Genomic DNA, 20,104 nt, shown 5'->3' with positions numbered 1-20,104 from the left:
AATGTTGAAAGCTCTGAATTGTCAGAAATGCAAGCTGATAAAGGAAGCCATGAACTGTTAGAAAGGCCGCAGATTAGCAGGGAAGCTGAAGTTAGTGATAAAGGGTGACCTTTCACAGCATTTTGAACATCAACGAAGTCTAGATGAACACCAACAAACTCCAGGTGGCTCTGACAGTGAAGGAGAGGAGTTTTCCTTAGACAGAGACACAAGATTAAGGTTAAGAATGGGTCCCAGGTGGTCTGTGAGAATTGTTAACAAACATATGGGAACCAAAGTTCAGTGAAATGTTTTTCTAGCCTGCAAACATGGTTAAAAAGGGGTGAAACTGGAGAAGATTTCAGACAGAGCAATGTTGATCTTGGACGCTTAACTCTTGCCTTGTTTCTGCTCATGGAAATTGTTCCTCGCTCTGGTCTCTGCCCAGGTTCTATGTTTGGATTGTATTTTGAAGCTCATGCTGCCTTGTTCCTCCAGGACTGATATGCTATTTTAGAGACTTTGAACTATTTTCTATAAAGACTTTGAACTGTATTCTACAAATTTCCTTTGCAATTGGATTTCCAACCAACTACAGCTTCATAAATGGACCAAGGGAAATGCTCACCTAACAGTGACTGTTCTCACACTGAAGGCATTGTGTAGAAGACCTTGAAAGGCAATTGCCAGGCTTCTGGGGTCAATATGTTGATTTTAACGATTGTTTTTACTGTTATTGATGTTTTTATTGGATAACTGTTTTATTGCTGTGTTTTGATATTTGATTGTTTTATCGGGCAAGGCCCCATGTAAGCCGCCCCGAGTCCCTTCGGGGAGATGGGACGGGGTATAAAAATAAAGTTGTTGTTGTTGTTGTTGTTATTATTATTATTATTATTATTATTATTATTATTATTATTATGACTGGCCCAAGAGGATTCTGGGTTGACGCTGAAAAGGCTTGGGTTGAATTACCTGCAGTCCTACATTTGACCAACAGGGCAGCTTATATTATCTAGACTTATACTCAAGTATAAGTCTAGACATTTTAGTTAAAAAAGAACTTACCAAAAATTGGGTTAGCTTATCCATGGGTCAGTATCAGTATTCTTTTTTTTTTTAAAAGGGACTATCCTTTTCTCTGAGTAGATTGGAGAAAGGCAAGAGCTTAGTCCATCCCAAGAGAACCTAAAAGGGAAAAAAAATCCTAAAAGAAGATTATCTTTCCATATTTTTTTTGCAAACTGTGCCTCAGCTGGGAAATTTCTCTGCCACGAGATTACATTTTCAAAATGCCATATGACTGGCTTTATTTCTTACTTCAGAGGAACTGGGAGGGTTCCCAAATGTGGATTTTGCAGGATTACCATCCTTTTGCTGACAATAAAAATCATCCACCTCTAGAAGAAAGGCCTAAGAAGAAGAAAAAAGTGGAAAAAAAGAGCGAGACCTCCCAAGACGGATTAAGGGGCAGCTCATGTCATCTGTTTCACGAGGGGAAAAATTCCTTGCTGATGGGAAGAGATGCCAAGAATGGGGGAAAGAACAGAGCTGCTATGGGAGAGGCTTTGGTCTGGCTTGTAAATAGGCCAAGACAGAAAATGCTGGGAAATAGAAAATGGCACTTGCTTTTAATGGTCATTCTGCAACAGAAAATCCAAATGGTGTTGCAACCGTTGATGTAGCCTATGAGCTCTCCTAACAGGAAGCAATGCAAAAGAGCTTGTGTCCCATTAAAAAAACAGAAGTGATTGTATTTATGGCCTTGTGGTTCTTTCCAGAATCCATTTGTTCCATTTTCCCCTTATCCAAAATGGGAATTTTTCTTAAAATCAAAGAATAACTCCTTGCTCCAGGGAGTCGGAAGAGGAGAACGAAAGAGAAGAAAAGAAAGCAACAAGATTTTGGAACTGAAGGTGGTAAATAAATTACTTCTGATGAATCAGCTGAAATTCCCTCTTGCATCCAATGGTTTAATTCACAGGAGTCGTGTCTTTAAGTATCTGGTGCCCACCATATTCCATTGCACCACTGCATTTACACCCTGGAGCTATTTACATCCTGATACAAAGATCACATTTGCAGTTATTATCCTCAGCTGTGGACCATAATATGAGGGTTGAATGAAAAGTAATGCCTCCACCTTCGTAACTCCTTAACAGATGGCAGTCCTGGTATGAGGCAGGTCCTGGCTTGTTCAGTAGACTCTCCTCTACAGTTCCATTTGGTGGGAAGCCTTAGCATTGAATGGTTGTGTTGTTAAACTGCGAAGTATGGAACCCTCCACAGAAAGTTGCTCAATGCGACTTAAGCAACGTGCAGTCATTGAATTCTTGACAGCAAAAGGTGCCACCCCAAAGGAGATTCCTCAGAGAATGCAAGCTGTTTATGGGGATTGTGTTGATGTGAGTCCTGTGTGTCGTTGGGCGAGTAAGTTTAAAGATGTTGAGGTGGGAACATCTGGCTTGCGTGACAAACAAAGTGACAGCAACCACCAAGTTTTACAAGGAAAAGTTTGACAGATTGATTCAGGACAATCATCGTATCACTCAGAGGGAAATTTCAAGCATAATCAACATTTCACAAGAACGTGTGGGTCAGATTATTGCTTTGCTTGGCTATCGGAAAATCTGTGCACAATGGGGACTGTGAGACACTGGCTGCGGAAACCAAGTGTTGACTTCTTCTGTGACGGCTTCAGAAAACTTGTTCATCGTTGGCAGAAATTTATCCAATTGTCTGGTGATGATGTGGAAAAGTGAATAGTGGTAGTTAAAAACACGTTCTAAGGATTATTTCTGCGTTTGATTTATTAAAATATTCCCATCCAAACCCAAGTAACGAAGGTGGAGGCATTACTTTTCATTCAACCCTCATATTAGGATCCCATTAGAGACAAAGAGGTCTTCATGATGTACCGGTCTTGGCTGACCTCTCTAAGGCAGCATCTGCTACAAATAGGGGCAGATTTATGGAGACCCTACCAATCTCAAAGGGTTTTCTCAGCCAAGGAATCCTCAGTGGTGGCTTGGCCAATGCCTTTCTTTGAGATACAATTCACAGCACCTGGCATTCCTTGGTAGCCTTCCATCCAAGTACTAACCAGGGATGTCCCATGAGATCTTCTTACCTTCATGGTGTTTAGGCTGTTGGGAATCACTCTGGACTACTCAAGTCTAAATATAGTCAGATAGATGGTAGAGTTAGATTGAGGGAATCCTTTCCCCGTTTCCAAAGCATGCCTAGATAGGCTTTATTATTGTTTCCTTCTTCCTGTCCTGTTTAGGTCAACCCCATCCTTTGATGCTTTAGAAATGTGATCTCTCCTAGGGTTGACGTAACTTCCCCAATTTGGTCTCTGGAATGTTTATGGCCCTAGAGAAGAAGAGACCCACGAGGTTGGTCGCCATTCGATCTTCCTGCTTTGTTCCAGAGAGAGGACGCACTTTGTCCGCTCTTGTAGTCAAGATGTAGCTATCTAGATCTTTGTTATTTTAATCCCTCTGTGTGTATTAGATCAGATTAGAGAAGTTAGTTAGCTCCAAACCTTTTCTATCCATCAATTGATTTCTTTTTACCTCAATAAATGCTTTTAAACTTTAAAGCTTGCTTTGCGATCCTTTGCCATCCCGAATACACAGAGGCTTTCCTAAACTCACCATGTAAGACTCACTGCTGCATTTACTCTGCTATTTTAATGGGAATTTACCTAATAGAGGAGGTGATTAGAGCTTAGGTAAAGGTAAAGGTTTCCCCTGACGTTAAGTCCAGTCATGACCGACTCTGGGGGTTGGTGCTCATCTCCATTTCTAAGACAAAGAGCCGGCGTTGTCCGTAGACACCTCCAAGGTCATGTGGCCGGCATGACTGCATGGAACGCTGTTACCTTCCCACCGGAGCGGTACCTATTGATCTACTCACATTTTCATGTTTTCGAACTGCTAGGTTGGCAGGAGCTGGGGCTAACAGCGGGCGCTCATTCCGCTCCCGGGATTTGAACCTGGGACCTTTCGGTCTGCAAGTTCAGCAGCTCAGCGCTTTAACACACTTCGCCACCGGGGCTCCCTTTAGATTAGATTAGAGCTTAACGGCTCATCAGTTCTCAACATAGGCTGCTTTACACCAACAAATACCAGCATCTTTTAGGAAGGAAGACAATGGGAAGAGTTGTCTTGCCTTCCTTTGTAATCTGCAAGTTACTGGGCCATCTACCCTTGGAAACAAGATGTAGAGCGAGATGCATTTTGAGACCGATTTAGCAAAACTCCGCCAACGGAGAACCAGAGCTTGAGACAATTATGCCTTTTCAGACTCTGCTTGTAACTACATGAAATCCACCAGGAAAGGACAAGAGAAAAGAGATTGAACTTACTGTCCACTTTCGCTCGTAACGTCTACGAAGACCTTGATCCTCATCCTGAATGCAGGACATGGGCAGGACACCGTAAAACAGAGAGGTTACTCTTTTTTGCCACATCGAGGTGGGCAGCCTGTTTCTTACCTACTGGTGATGCTTTATTGCTCTATCTTTGTCTACAGATTTCTACAGGATGACCGGCATGGCAGGGAAGGAAGAGCTCTACAAGCAAGGAGAGAGTCCCACCCAAACTGGAAGTAGATCCCCTTCCTGGCTTCATCTCCTAGTTCACACAAGGATCCACAAACCTGACACTCATGTTCTTATGGCCATGTTTCCCAACAATCAATATCCATCACGTCTAGACACATCACGGTATCACATCACATATCACATCCACTACCAGCATTTTCACCATCCTCAGTATTTCCCTAGTATAGGTATTCAGTTCACCAAACGTAATTCAGTTTTCATGGTTCTTTTTGGGGCTGGTATAGAAGAGAATAGAGATGACACAAGGGGAATTGCGATGGGCATCCTTGTGTCAAAATGAAAGCATTTTCTCCCCAATAAGAATTCTTCCCTCCTGGGATGATATTGTTCTTCCCAGATTTCTAGGAAATAGTAACTTCAAACTTCAATACTTAGAAATAGAGTTAAAGCACCCAAAAGCAAAGGAGGAGATCAAATGACCAAAGGAATGTGAATGCGGCAAATAGAACAGTTCAGCCCAACAAAAAGAATTTCTTGATATCTGGGTTTTTAGCCCTGTTCCTGGAGTTATTTGGGGCACTGATTGAGAAAATCGCATTGGATAGACCACATCAGCTCTAGTTTCTTAAATTTACTTATCATGATTTTCTATGTGTGAGCAGATAACAACTGCTAGATGGTTTATGTTCTGTATCAAAACCTAGAGCTGAGAGGGGAAAACTGGTGCCTTTTTGGGAATCAGCAGATCAAATATACCCAGAAACAGGACTAACATTGAAGGCACCAAAATGTGTGCTGGCCAATGTTTTCAATGTCTCATTTCAATTCTAGATATTTGTGGACTGAAGGGAACTTCTCTCTGGGAAGCCAGAATACTTATTTGGGGTGTAGTGTCCATAGTTTACCCCTATTTTATGGCAAACCAGTTGGCCAGGGACTTGCTTTCAAGTCTTTGAGACTGCTGTCCAACCAGATCATAAACAGTCTACCTTTCACTGGTGGATTTTCTGCCAGTGGGATGATAAATCTGTTCTGGGTTTCAGTCTTAGAATCATAGAGTTGGAAGAGACCTCATGGGCCGTCCAGTCCAACCCTATTCTGCCAAGAAGCAGGGAAATCACCATCAAAACACCCCCGACAGATGGCCATCCAGCCTTTGCTTAAAAGCCTCTGAAGAAGGAGCCTCCATAAAGGAGCTGTCCAACGTTATGAATTTCTTTTGAAAGGTGCTGTCCATGGTTCTGATTCAGACAACTCCATAAAATTCAGACTAAAACCCATATTTCTTTATTTGCTACATTGATATCCTGCTCTTCTCACCCCAAAGGGGACTCACATCAGCTTACAAATCAAATGAACATACAATATATTATTAGCACAGCACAATATAAGCATTAAATTACTATATTGTACTATATCATTATATGGTAATATTATTAGTAATATTACATTTAATATATAACATATAATTGATATTATTATATTGTATTATTAGTAGTATAATATTGTATTCCGTTATAATATTATTATCAATAATATGAGATTCATCATCTTCAATGGAGCACTAGTTACCAATCTACAGTATAAGGCAGGTTTCCCCAAACTACAGCCCACGGGCCACATGCGGCCCATTGAAGCCATTTATCCGGCCCCCATGTCACAAAGGCAGAAGGAGGTCAGGCTAAATGGCCCAAGGGGTCTCTTCCAACCTTCTTTATTATTATTATTATTATTATTATTATTATTATTATTATTATTATTGAGGCTGGGAGGTCACCTGTCAGGGGTGCTTTGCTTGTGCTTTTGATGCACAAAGGCAGAAGGGGGTTGGGTCTCTTCCAACACTTATTATTATTATTATTATTATTATTATTATTATTATTATTATTCGGCCAACTATGGTCCGGCCCCCCAAAGGCCTGAGGGATCATGAACTGCCCCCCAGTTTAAAAAGTTTGGGGACTCCTGGTATAAGGCATAAGGCCAGGGATGGCTGAACTCAGCAACAGTTATTCAAGCATTTCCTCTCCATGTTTAACGCGAGTTCCCTTTGAAAAACAATTTTGACTTTTAAGTCTTTGACAGCCGTAGGCTTTTCACACTATTAAAGAAGTTTTAGTCAATTAATCATGTGTGTTTTAATGGGCTAACTAATCTGATTAATTCTCCAGAAATGTGCGTGTGACTAACAGTGATTCTGAAGAAAGGATTCTTCAATCCTGTGGTTTTGAGGGAATGCTTTTGTACGCCACAATGGTTAACTTGTAGAAATCTGCATTCTTTTTTTTTCTCCCTCTTTTAATACAATGTAAATATTTCATCAATCACAATTCATTTTTTAAGAACATGTGCTGCTTGGTTAGTCAGGAGCACATCCTAATTATCTGGATCCATCATTATAAACATAACCAACAAATCAATTAAACACCTCGACCCAATCAGCAAGAAATGTGACCTCTCCGATTTTCTCCTTCTTCCGGATGTATGAGATATGGCACACATTCAAAACTTGGTGGTTATATTCCTAATGCTGAAAAAATGCTGACCGTGTCAGATCTGAATTATATAATTGAAAAGTCAAGAGGCATTATTAAGCCCCAATAAATTTGTTAAGTCTTGAGGATGGAGATAATTTGAAGCTATTACATCCTATCATTCAGGAACCCAACCAAATCAAACAGTGTCAACCATCGGGAATGCTCTGGGAAATCCCCATTATTTGCAAGGGAATTTGCAATGTTTTGAAGCTGGTCATATTTTGAGTGAAGTCAGGATAATCTGAGAGCACATGAAAGGCCATAGGTTCATGCTCATGGAACGGCAGAGAATAATATATATCTCTCTCATTCACTTTTTAAACACTTGTGTAGGATGCTGCCATGGTAATTAAAGTGGAATCATAGTGTGGCAATCCCATAGTGTAGAAGGACCTCTGGAAGCTTCCAGAAAAGATCATTCATTTATAAATAGACTAGCTGTGCCCAGCCACGCATTGCTATGGCATATAGATATAGATTGCATATATATAGATTGCATTTTCCAAAACCCTCATCCATATCGACTTTTGGAGGGAGGCATCTTTGGCAACCTATGATCTTCCAACTTTAGAGGGACAAAAAATATTCCTGCATCAACCACAGTCCCTAGGCTTCCTCTCCTTGGGTTCAGAGCCTCATTTGCCTCTCCTTGTCTTTGCTCCTCAACTATGTTCAGCATTTACTGAGCACAAAAGCCTTCAGAGAAAGAAATGTCTGTGGTACCTTTTCTGGGGTCTCGATGTTGTTCTGGATACCCGTTCTGAGATACCTCAACTATCCTCTTGCTGAGAGAACCCTCAAAGCAGAAAGAGGTGGTGGAGACCAGCAGGAGATGTTCTCTCAGCTCAAGTCCTCTTGTTATCTCCATGAGGTTGAATTCACCTTTCTTGTAATTCTCCTCCCCATGGTCCAGTGGTTCTCAACCTGGGGTCAACAGATGTTTTTTGGCCTTCAACTCACAGAAGTAGGCCAAAAACATCTGGGGACCCACTGCCATGGTCCATGGTGCCATTGAGAACCACTGCCATGGTCCATTCCTCAAAGGACAACCTTTCAAATGGGAAGCTTTCTTCTTTGCCTGAGTTCCCCCTTCCACCACAGAACTTTTGAGAAGCTTCAGAACTCAATCTCTCTCTCTGGGTGTTCCTCAAAACCCTACACCAAAGAATCTCTCCTTCCATCCCAGCCTACTTTTTCTCGTCTACTTCCGCAGCATAAATGCAAGCCGGCCATGCATGGAGAGCCCCGACATGCATCAAACAGCGCAAGGCTAGGCCTTTGGAGTCGACCCCTTGCTCACGTTGAACCAGGACACATGGAAGGGTTGGGGAGGAAATACCATCCGTTAGGAGGAGCATGCACACCCATGGCAAGGAACGAAAGAAGGAGGAGGAAAGATGGTATGCAGAGGGAGGAGAGCCATTGCACCCAAATGGCGGGGAAAGAGACGTCAAGACTCCACCGAAGGGAAGGCGGACAAGCAAGCGGGGTCGAGGCGGAAAGCGAGGAACTTTTTGAGTATTTGTGTACCTTGGAGGCCAGAATCTGAGGGAGGGAAAGGCCTACAGTGTCATGCGCTAGCATAAGTTAGCCTGGATGGTTGCGTACTCGACAAGGTCTCCACCCGCATGGATTGAAGTCCTGGGGCTGGGCGACGTCGCCAGAGCGGAGGTGTCCAACTCTGCGTATTGGACGTCAGAGTCCTTGCTGTTGCTCGGGTTCTGGAGATGAGAGAGCGGTGAGGCATGGAAAGAAGGGAGGGAGGAAGGAAGGAAAGAAAGGAGAAGGAGACAGTGGGGAGAGGAAGGTGCACCGTGTGAGGAGACACAAGGAGGGAGAGGTGGGGAGAGACAGACAAACAGACAGACAAATGCCCAACACAACAACACACACACAGAGGACACACATACGACCGATGGGACCATGCCAAGAAAGAAAAGAAAGAGACAAAGAGGGAGGTGAAGGTGGTAAGGGGGCATGTGGGGCGGGGAGACAGAGTGAAGAAGAAAATAAAGAATGGCAGTGAGGAAGAGATATTGTATAGTTTGGGAAATAAAAGGTTTAAAATGAACAGTAAAAAACCGGCATCCCGCATCGCATTGAGGACCTGAGCCTCTGCCTGCTCAAATGCTAGCCAAGTCACCCATTCTCCTTTGCAAATGGCTTTTTATTTGTGCACTTCTCACAACAATGAACAACTAATTTGCAAAGTTGACTGGTTTGAATTGAAATAACTCTCAGCTGTTCTGATGGCAACTGAGCAACTGGAATCAGAATGAAGCACTCCCTGAAATTTCTCATAATATCTAGTAACTAATAAAGAAGGCAACCTGATTATATAGGCATAGAAAAATCTATCTATCTATCTATCTATCTATCTATCTATCTATCTATCTATCCTATCTATCTACAGTAGAGTCTCACTTATCCAACATTCTGGATTATCCAACACATTTTTGTAGTCAATGTTTTCAATACATTGTGATATATTGTGATTTTTGGGTGCTAAATTCATTAATACAGTAATTACTACATAGCAGTATTGAACTACTTTTTCTGTCAAATTTGTTGTCTAACATGATGTTTTGGTGCTTCATTTGTAAAATCATAATCTAAATTGATGTTTAATAGGCTTTTCCTTAATCCCTCCTTATTATCCAACATATTCGCTTATCCAACATTCTGCCAGCCCGTTTATGTTAGATAAGTCAGACTCTATCTATCTATCTATCTATCTATCTATCTATCTATCTATCTATCTATCTATCTATATCTTATCTAATCGTCTATCCATTCATGTATCATCTAGCTATCTATCCATTGTTATATGTATATCATCTACATACCTAGCTATCATCTGTCTATAAATCTATCTATCTATCTATCTGTCTGTCTGTCTGTCTGTCTGTCTGTCTGTCTGTCTGTCTATCTCTATCATCTATATATGTATTGGTTTTGAAACATTCATATCCATGATCCTATAAAACTAAGTGATTTTCCTGATTGTGTTTTTCTGTTATTCAAGTGGGAAACACTACTATCTTATGAGGTCAATGCAGTGAACCCGGACAGAGTAAAAAAAACCCATTCTGCACAGTGCATAAGACCCATTTTTTAAAAAATGTCTCTCACTGGTCTCCTAAAAGCATCTTCCGTTTTGTTTCTCTGCGGCAAAGGATGAAATGTCCCTGCGAAATTGTACGTGCACTTGGGGAAAATGGGCTGCAAGCCCTGAAAGCCTCCGCTGAAACAAAACAGTTCTATTACAGCAATTTGTAAATCGGCTTCTTGGAAAATAATTTGGCTAAATCGGATGCTTCTACCACTCAAGTGGAGAGTGAAGGGACTGATCAAAGAAGTTTCTTTCTCCCCAATTTTGAAGTTTGGGCTGTATTTGTGATGAAGCCAGCGCACCACGTTGCAAAAACAAAATATTTTTTGTTGGTGGCATCTTGGTTTTTAGGTTCTTTGGGACACTGGTCATGGGCACTAGCTCCCTCAAGAGGGTTATTATCATACTTTTTTATGGGTCAGTAGATGAAAAGTAAGATAAAGGTAAAAGTTTCCCCTTGACATTAAGTCCAATCGTGTCCGATTATGGGGGTTGGTGCTCATCTCCATTTCTTAGCCGAAGAGCCGGCGTTGTCCATAAACACCTCCAAGGTCATGTGGCTGGCATGACTGCATGGAGCACCGTTACCTTCCTGCCAGAGCAGTACCTATTGATCTACTCACATTTGCATAGTTTCGAACAGCTACGTTGGCAGAAGCTGGAGCTAACAGCAGGCGCTCATTCCGCTCCCCGGATTTGAACCTGCAACCTTTTGGTCTGCAAGTTCAGCAGCTCAGCATTTTAACACACTGAATCTCCAGGGGCTCAGAAGATGAAAAGTGGTATATGGCATATGTTCTGTGTTTCAAAAATTAGATACAGGGAAACCGGTGCTATTTTTGGAATCAAACGTAACAAGAAACGGGTCTAACCTTTGAGGCACCGAAGTGGCATGCACCTTTAGACCTTTCTTTTGCTTTTCCTCTGCTACAGAGATTATGCAAATAGTAATTCCTCGCAGACAACATCCCCTGCCTGTTTTCCAAATGGTTCGCAGCCATTTGCCAGCTGAGGGGAGGCCGTTCAAAGTGGTTTATGGATCCGTAACAAGCACTTTCGAGCATCTTGCCGGAAGGACTGATTTGCTGAGTAATTGGCTCTGAGTGTCTCAGAAGACCATAATCTACGCTTGGCACACACTCTTCCTCTCTCTTCCACACTCAGCAAGGTAATGGAAGGCTTCTGTTCCATTCCTAGATATGCAGTTCCATGGCATGCTACCAGACACCCATCTTCGTTCTGTAATTTTCTCCCTATGCCCTTCAGGCAGAGAAATACAGCAAGGAGAAGCTCTTCCCTGCAAAGTCATGCAGTCAGGGCCATCCTTGAGATGGTTTGCCACCTGAAGCAAAGGAGAAGACGGCTCACCCGCTTGGTTGGCATTTCTTCAGCTCTAAGCAAAGAATTTGGCTGGAGAGACACCTGAAGATGGGGGCCTTCAACTTGCGCTTCCAAAAGGTCAAAATAGTGCAATTGACATGTTAATTGTTCTACATTGGCAAAATAATCACCCCATGTTGATAGCATTTTAGTGAGTCCACTGCCCAATAGCCATGATCTCCAAGTTGCCACTCACATGGCATCTTTTTCTCCCCCTGAGATGGCCAAAAACAAAAGAAGGATTCTCACATTCTCGGCCTTTCCCCACTTCTGTCTCAGTGGGATTCGTCAATGCAAAAGGGACCATGGAGTTGTCTTGCTACTGTACCCAACAAGGAGAAAAGGGCATCCCATTTTAAAAGAACACTAATGTATAGCAAACACACTGGGTGGCAGGGCTGAGAATGAGCTTGCAAAAGTCTTTCTCCATGAAGGAGCCACATACATCATCATCCATCTTCCTTTTCTAATCGGGAGCAAAAAAAAAAAACTCTGGGGGGAAAGAATGGATCTTTCTCAGGATCTGAAACTTTAAGGCTTTGGTCAGAACTTTAAAGGTGCTATCTGTTAATGTGGGATTTTTGTATTGATAGTGTTTAAATGCAATTTGTGTCTTGCTTGTATTGCAACTGATTGCATCATCTAGAATGTACCATAGTGTGGAAAGAGTTAATTGCTAAGAAGCTGTGATGTCCTTGATGTGTGGCTGGAACTAGGGAGTATCCAGACACAAGTGTGTGTGCATTACTGATTGCATCAGTTCTGTCGAGATCTGTATGCCTGAGAGTCGAGTTCTGTCTGCCTAGAGTTTGAGTCCTGTGTTTATCTGTCATCTATTTGTATTGATACAGTAAAACTTTGTAAATACAGTAGAGTCTCACTTATCCAACACTCGCTTATCCAACGTTCTGGATGATCCAACGCATTTTTGTAGTCAATGTTTTCAATATATCGTGATATTTTGGTGCTAAATTCATAAATACAATAATTACTACATAGCATTACTGCGTATTGAACTACTTTTTCTGCCAAATTTGTTGTCTAACATGATGTTTTGGTGCTTAATTTGTAAAATCATAACCTCATTTGATGTTTAATAGGCTTTTCCTTAATGCCTCCTTCTTATCCAACATATTCGCTTATCCAACATTCTGCCGGCCCGTTTACGTTGGATAAGTGAGACTCTACTGTAGTTTTACCAATGTCTCTGAGTGTCTCTTCGTTCTGCACTCCACTGATTCCATCCAACTACTGCTGCGCTGCTAATACTCTGACACTATCCAAGGCACTGGGTGGTACTCATTGGGACCCCCCAAACAGGCTTAGTGCCTTAGTTAAAGTTTGGATTATCACTCTGAGCACATTTACCAGCCCTTTGGCCAACCCAGTGACAGGGATGCTTCCATTGCCCATTGTGACAGGGGCAGACACGAGGACCTATGAGCTGGTTCCATGTTCTCCCTCTTGTTCTGCCACACAAAGGCCTTCAGCTCCTGTTCCTTTCCTGATAATAAGGCGGCCGGCCCTCCTGCCAGCGTCCTTTATCTGCCTTTGTCAGAGCCTCTGGGATCCACCTCCTGGCAGGAAGGGCAAAGAGATGGAAGAGGAGGAGGAGGTGGAGGAAAATCTCCTCCAAAGTCAGTCCTGCCAGAGCTGCTGCCGATTAGATGTCAGCTGGAAAAAGAGCCAGCCAACAGAGCAAGCGGAGTGGCACAGCACGGTTGGCATTGGCGGCAGGGGTCATTGGAGCCTTGAGCTGGCTCTCCGAAGGTGCCCAAATCTCTCCTATTTCTGAACCTGAGCAGAGCGGAAAAATCTGAGTCCTTCTCTAAGGGGTTAAAATATAGAACTACCATCGCCATAATGTTATCCTATTGTATGAGCTGTTCTTATAGCCTTCAAAGCATCCTTTGCTATCCCCACACATCAGTTATGCATGGAACACTACATATATATGAATGTGATTGTATAAACTATAAGAAAAAAAAGGGAGTCCATTGTTATTATTCCACTAATGGAATAATAACAATGCATTAAATATCGTTAAACATTGTATTATGTATGAGGGCTATCCAGAAAGTAGATTACGTTTTGGAATTAAAAATGGACAAAGTATAGGAGAAAACATTTACCATATGCAGTTGAAAGCCACACCCAAATACCACATCTCAATATAGTCCCCATTGAAATCTAGGCACTTCTCATAGCGATAAAAGAGTTTGGAAAGTCCTTCCCCACCAAACTTTGCCGCTTGGCTTGCGTCCTCAACCAGACGGGCGCCCTTTACTGCAGCTGCGCATGTGCATTAGCTCAACTTTCTCCCACGCTCGTCCTGGATCACTCTTCTAAGGTTTTACAAGAAGCACACCTTTCCTGTCCCAAAAAGCGGTCCTCATAACCTTCCTTGCAAGCATTTGCAAAACAGAAGAGCGATCCAGGATGAGCGTGGGGGAAAGTTGAGCGCATGCACATGCGCAGCTGCGGGAAGGGACACCCGCCTGGTTGAGGACGCAAGCCAAGCGGCAAAGTTTGGTGGGGAAGGACTTTCCAAACTCTTTTATCGCTATGAGAAGAGCCTAGATTTCAATGGTGACTATGTTGAGAAGTGGTATTTGGGTCTGGCTTTCAACTTCATATGGTAAATCTTTTCTCGTATAGTTTGTTCATTTTTAATTCCAAAACGTAATCTACTTTCTGGATAGCCCTTGTACAATAAATGAATATAAATTTCAGATAAATGAAACTTGTTGTGGATCAGGGGTCTACTCATCTTTTATGAAGAAACAAAAAAGTAAACAAGAAAGTTTACTCCATTGTGAATGTAACTACCATTCATCATACTGTGAATGCAACAGTTTGGTTGTCATTTGTAACCATTTATCTGAAATTTATATTCATTTATTGTACATAGCACAATGTTTAATTATATTTAATACAAATATTATTCCATTAGTGGACACGTGATTGTATAAACATCAGGCTCACAAGGGGTCCAAATCCGGCACATGGATGAAAACCTTGGCTTCTGGATTGCTCCCATGTCCCTGATCTAGGCTTTCTGTTGGGTTTGTTTGTTTGGTAACCTGGGAAAGTTTCCTAATCTGATAAATGCCTATTTGTCTGCAGGGCCTGATGAGCAGGACTTTGCTGCTGTCACCCTTCTCTAGAGTCAATCTTGGGCTTTGAACATCTGGATTTGGAAAGGGTTAGTGTTTCTTTCGTTGCCATCCCTTTGCCTCGCATGCTCTATATTCCTTCCTGCCCTCTTGCCTGCACCAATGCTAAACCCCATTCGGCTTGGTCTGATCTTCTTAATCTCTCTGCCGCAGCAGCTGCTATAGCTGCGTTACATTATCATCCTCCTGTCTGGAGCCGAAACAGATCCCTGCAAAACAAGGCCTTGCTGAAAAACACTGTCTGCATTTAATTGGGAAGCACCGGTGTGCCCGTCCTGGTAGATAACCCATCTGCCAAGCTTCTATTCTCTCTCTTTCCTTGCTTCTCTTGCTCCCTTTGTCTCTGGCTTCCTTAGATTCTTTCTCCATCTCTTCCATATCCTCCCTTGTTCCATGGTTCTGCAACCATCTAAGATTTAGTTTTCCTTCTCCCCAAATGCCTAAGGCACAATGGAGATTGGCAACAACTGGAGCCTCTAGCAAAGTGAGATGACTGGCCACCCCATAGGCCAGACATAGGCAAACATTTTTGTCTTGGGACACATTGCAGGATTCTCTGGGAGGGCCGGACAGGGAGGAAGGGGACTGGGCACATGCTTGGTGGGGAGTGTTGTGACTCATCTGGAACCTCAGATTGACTCTGATGAGGATGATGGGATTCAGGTTCACAATCAGGTTCAAAATGTCCCTGTTGTAGAAGATGAGGAACAAGGAGTGCTAGTTCATCTTCTCACAGCAAGGAATGATGTTGTTAATACTGAAACTAGCCAGGTGCAAATGGACTTGGAAAAGGAGGACAGTTCTCAGTCTGATAATGAGGCTCAGCAAACTAACGAGCAGGCTGACCTTGACAAAACGGATTCCTTAGATCGAGCTGACCGTTTGGTATTCAGGGTTCGGAGGAGTGTGAAAATTGCAAACAAGAGGGAGGTTAGAGGCCAGAGAAATGCTTTCATGCTTTGCAAAGGGTATTAAAGCAATGTGTTTGGAGACAAACCTTTGTCAAAGCAACTTTCGTTCTACCAAGAAGCAAGCTCTCGTTTTCCTGGATTACCTTGCAGCTTTTGTGTTCATGTTCTTGGGACTTTGTCATGCTCTATTGGGACCTTGTTTATTCCTTATGATTTCTGAATTTAATCTCTATGGCTTTATTTTGTAACCATTTTGTGGAACTTTACTTTTGCTTTTAAAGAAGCTTTTATCTTCTATCTTCTAATAAACTAAAAAGACTCCAACCTGTGTGCAGTTTGGTGTATATAGCAAGGTGAAGCTCAACTGAGGTGCGACAGGGAGGGCCTTGGAGGGGGTGGTACAGGAGAGGCCAGGGCAGGGCCTGGGTCATCCTCAGGTTGTCCTCCAGGCTACAGCATAAGGACTGGGCTGCTCATCCCATCCTTATGCCAGGAGGAAGGCTGAACATGCGGTGACTGCCCCAATACTCCTTCCCTGATCCCCCTCCCCTAATACTCGGGTGGTCTTCTTGACCTTATGCTGGGAGGAGAGCGAGACAGGAGGCAGCTGAGGGTTCTCTAGAGGGCTCTCAGCTGCTGCATGTCTTCATTGAGTCATCTTTATGCAGGGAGGAGGGCGAGACACATGGTGGCTGAGAGCACTCCAGAGGGCTCTCAGCTGCTGCATGTCTTCATTGAGTCATCTTTATGCCGGGAGGAGGGCGAGACACACAGTGGCTGAGAGCACTCCAGATGGCTCTCAGCTGCTGCATGTCTTCATTGAGTCATCTTTATGCCGGGAGGAGGGCGAGACACACAGTGGCTGAGAGCACTCCAGATGGCTCTCGGCTGCTGCATGTCTTCATTGAGTCATCTTTATGCCGGGAGGAGGGCGAGACACACAGTGGCTGAGAGCACTCCAGATGGCTCTCAGCTGCTGCATGTCTTCATTGAGTCATCTTTATGCCGGGAGGAGGGCGAGACACACAGTGGCTGAGAGCACTCCAGATGGCTCTCGGCTGCTGCATGTCTTCATTGAGTCATCTTTATGCCGGGAGGAGGGCGAGACACACAGTGGCTGAGAGCACTCCAGATGGCTCTCAGCTGCTGCATGTCTTCATTGAGTCATCTTTATGCCGGGAGGAGGGCGAGACACACAGTGGCTGAGAGCACTCCAGATGGCTCTCGGCTGCTGCATGTCTTCATTGAGTCATCTTTATGCCGGGAGGAGGGCGAGACACACGGTGGCTGAGAGCACTCCAGATGGCTCTCAGCTGCTGCATGTCTTCATTGAGTCATCTTTATGCCGGGAGGAGGGCGAGACACACGGTGGCTGAGAGCACTCCAGATGGCTCTCGGCTGCTGAATGCTATCCTCCCCATCTTTTTGGCATAAGGACATGGTGGAGTGCTGTGTCCTTCTGCCAAGAGAACATGGAAAATGAGGAGGGCCTGAGGTAAGCACCCACTGGGCCTTAGTTTCCCCATGCCTGCCATAGGCCAGGATTTGGCCTTAGCATTTTTTATCTGGCATGGTGTGGCTGAGGAATTCTATGATTTCTATTCTTGACAAGACACAGATCCGCACAACATTGACCTCCTATATCTGTGGCACTCTCCTTCTCCCCTCAAGGAATTTGACACCAAACAAAAGATTTTTTAAAAAAACAGAGAGTTCCCTTTCAAGAAGAGAAACCTGGCTGGGATTGGTTAAAAGAGAAGCTGTCCCGACTCCACAACCACCATTCAACACACAGAAGAATCTTACATCAGTGCTAAGGAGGGAATGGTGTCCACCATACCTGGAGTACATTCACACTAGTTTTACAGCTTTGATACTGTCCTAAGATTTGTACCCTGGGCAGGTTCCTAAACTGTCTAGTACCGCTCGAAGTAGAGTAGGAGAGCTATCTAGTTGACAATCCATGGTTTCTCCTACAGCTACAAATCCCTTGATTCTGTAGAAGAGGGACCATGACAGGTCATCTTAGGTCCACTGGGTTAACACACAATTCTGTACTTCAATACATCTCACAGTTCTTCCTTACCATGGCAACATCTATTACATGGAGGAACTAGCTCACAGAGACTTATGGTAGAACTGACTCCATTCCTCACCTAGAAGAGGAGTCATAGCAACTTATGGAGTCCTACAGTTTGACCCTCTAGTTGACTTCCAGGGTGCTAGCACCTTCTTAGTGCCTACATAAAGGGCAGAACTGAGGAGGCAGAGCAAGGGCAAGTCTTTATCCTGCCCTCCATCCTTACCATCTTGTCAGATTGAGGGGAAGGCTCAGTGGCAGCCATGTCGTAGTAGGGGGGCTGTGGTGGCAACTTCTGGATCTCCTCCTCGGGTTCCTTCATGTTGTCCAGGTGCACAACCTGCGGTTGGTGGGGGGTAAGTAAGGTTCAAGAGCGCAGATTAGCAATCCCAACCCGAGCACAGTCCGAAGGTTTTGTCCCAACCAGAGGGAAGAACGCCCACCATCCCACCAGCCCTGGTAAAAGGCCTCAAAGCAAGAAATAGGACCAGACCATGACCAGGATCCACCCGGTGGTGACATACATGGGCATAAGGATGACTATATAAGCTTGTTGTGGAAGGAGGTATTTAGATGTTGTGGAAGGAGGTATTCACTAACTCCTTGCTTAACGTCCAACTCCTCAACCCCAGCTATTCACAGGCTAATAGGAGGCAGCACCCAATTGTAGTGAGAAGAGAACTAGCATAGACCTTCCAGATCTTCAGGAGATGTGAAAGGGCAATGCACATTCTTTTGTCAAACCCACATCGCATGTACACCTCACAACACTGTACCTCAGCACTTGGAAGCTGCCTTCTAGGAGTGGGAGGGCATGGAAGCTGCACACATTGGAGGATTCTAGCTCATGGAGACCTATTTCCCACCTGGAGACCAGTGTTCTTTCTGGGTCACTCTTTCATAATAATAATGCCATTTCTCTTTAAGCCAACAGCAGAACTCAAAGCAGACTGAGGGTGAAGGCTATCCAATACGATGATGAGTAAATGCATTTGTTGTGCTGAGTTGCCAGGTGGTCACTGGCCAGTAGCAGTAATTGGCAGAGGTAGTCGGATATGTAGGATGATAGTCAAAGCATGAGGCACTTAAGTCAAAGTAAAGTCTCCTTTCCAGGTAGGCCTAGAGTTGGAGGCCTGGTTCAACGTTCACGTGCTGCCCTGTAGAGAACAGCAAGGACCCTTTAATCACCCAGTGCTACACCAAGGGATTTGGTGTCTGGATTGATAAATCTTCCATTTTTTCACTCCAAACAGACCCTGCACCACATCCCCTTCCCTAAATATTTGGGTCCAGGATTGACAGTTGCTTCCATGTGTCTTATAGGTCTTGCTACCTATCTGCTGAGATTTTTCTGCCTTCATCCTGAACAAAACCACTCACTCTTAAGGTGTCAAAACAAGCTTCTGTTCTATAATGTCCTGACAATTGACCCTGGCTCATTTTCTGCCTACAGTGAAGGCAAGTAGCGATCCTGGGATCTACTTTCATTTTATTTCAGCATCAATCTTCTGACATATTTGGAACTGCCCTTGATATGGTGTTATTGTGCTAGGCCTTCCTGCTTATCTCTCAATTCTAGGGCTAAATAAAGCCCCTGATTTGCTTCTACTAATATTATCCTGAGTCTGTAGGTCAGTTCCTCCAAAATCTTATTGGGAATCGAGGCAAAACAATTGGCCTCTTTCTGGTCCTAGTATTACTGCTGCGGAGATGCCTCATGATTGATTACATTAAACTAATGATCAGATATAATGTTGAAACTGCAAATCATATATATATAAGCTTAACAAATGAGAAATTAAATTTAGTGCTTTGCTCTACAGATATGAATGAAGTGGGCAACAAAATTATAGTGCTTGCTTTGTTTCACACTATGAAGTATGCATGCAAATAATAATAATAATAATAATAATAATAATAATAATAATAATAATAATAATAATAATAATGTATGTGCTTTGTGAATAAAATAAATAGGCTTGTCGGCAGACTTCAGATAACACCACAATTGCACACACATAGACAAACAGAGTTCTGAGAAGAAGTCAGAGAAAGCGGGAAAAGAGAAAGAAGAAAGAGAGAGGTGTTTAAAATCACAGCGACAAAGCAAATCAGACAATGGACAAAAACCAGGGCCAATGTGGTAGGAAAATATTTTGCACTGCCTAGAACACACACACAGACCCATACCAAATAAACAGATTTCTAGTTGTCATACTTTGAAAAAAAAATTAAGAAGAAAAGCTAAAGAGGAGTATGCTATGCTACTGAAATTAGCAAAGTAAAAGATCGGCAGATGAAGAGACAGAGACTGAAAAACCAAGCTTAGCGGACAAATAACAATCACCCAAACTCTCAC

At 43.3% G+C, this 20,104-nt stretch overlaps 1 protein-coding gene across 5 annotated transcripts in view; it reads right to left on the bottom strand.

Annotated features, from left to right (window-relative positions):
- The window catches only part of nectin1 (nectin cell adhesion molecule 1), a 258,697-nt gene that overhangs the window by 19,951 nt on the left and 218,642 nt on the right, over window positions 1–20,104 (bottom strand). For 2 of the 5 annotated variants that reach the window (XM_016994708.2, XM_016994709.2), the window contains one exon: window positions 17,972–18,085. In XM_016994708.2, coding sequence (XP_016850197.1) covers window positions 17,972–18,085 — 114 coding nt within the window. The other 3 variants (XR_010000434.1, XM_008113740.2, XM_062961146.1) reach the window with 3 other exon arrangements.

Source organism: Anolis carolinensis, unplaced genomic scaffold, assembly GCF_035594765.1.
Source record: "Anolis carolinensis isolate JA03-04 unplaced genomic scaffold, rAnoCar3.1.pri scaffold_8, whole genome shotgun sequence".
In the NCBI taxonomy this organism is placed as follows: Eukaryota; Metazoa; Chordata; class Lepidosauria; order Squamata; family Dactyloidae; genus Anolis; species Anolis carolinensis.
Note: the sequence above shows the minus strand (reverse complement) of the source record. Positions and strands in the feature narration are given on the sequence as shown.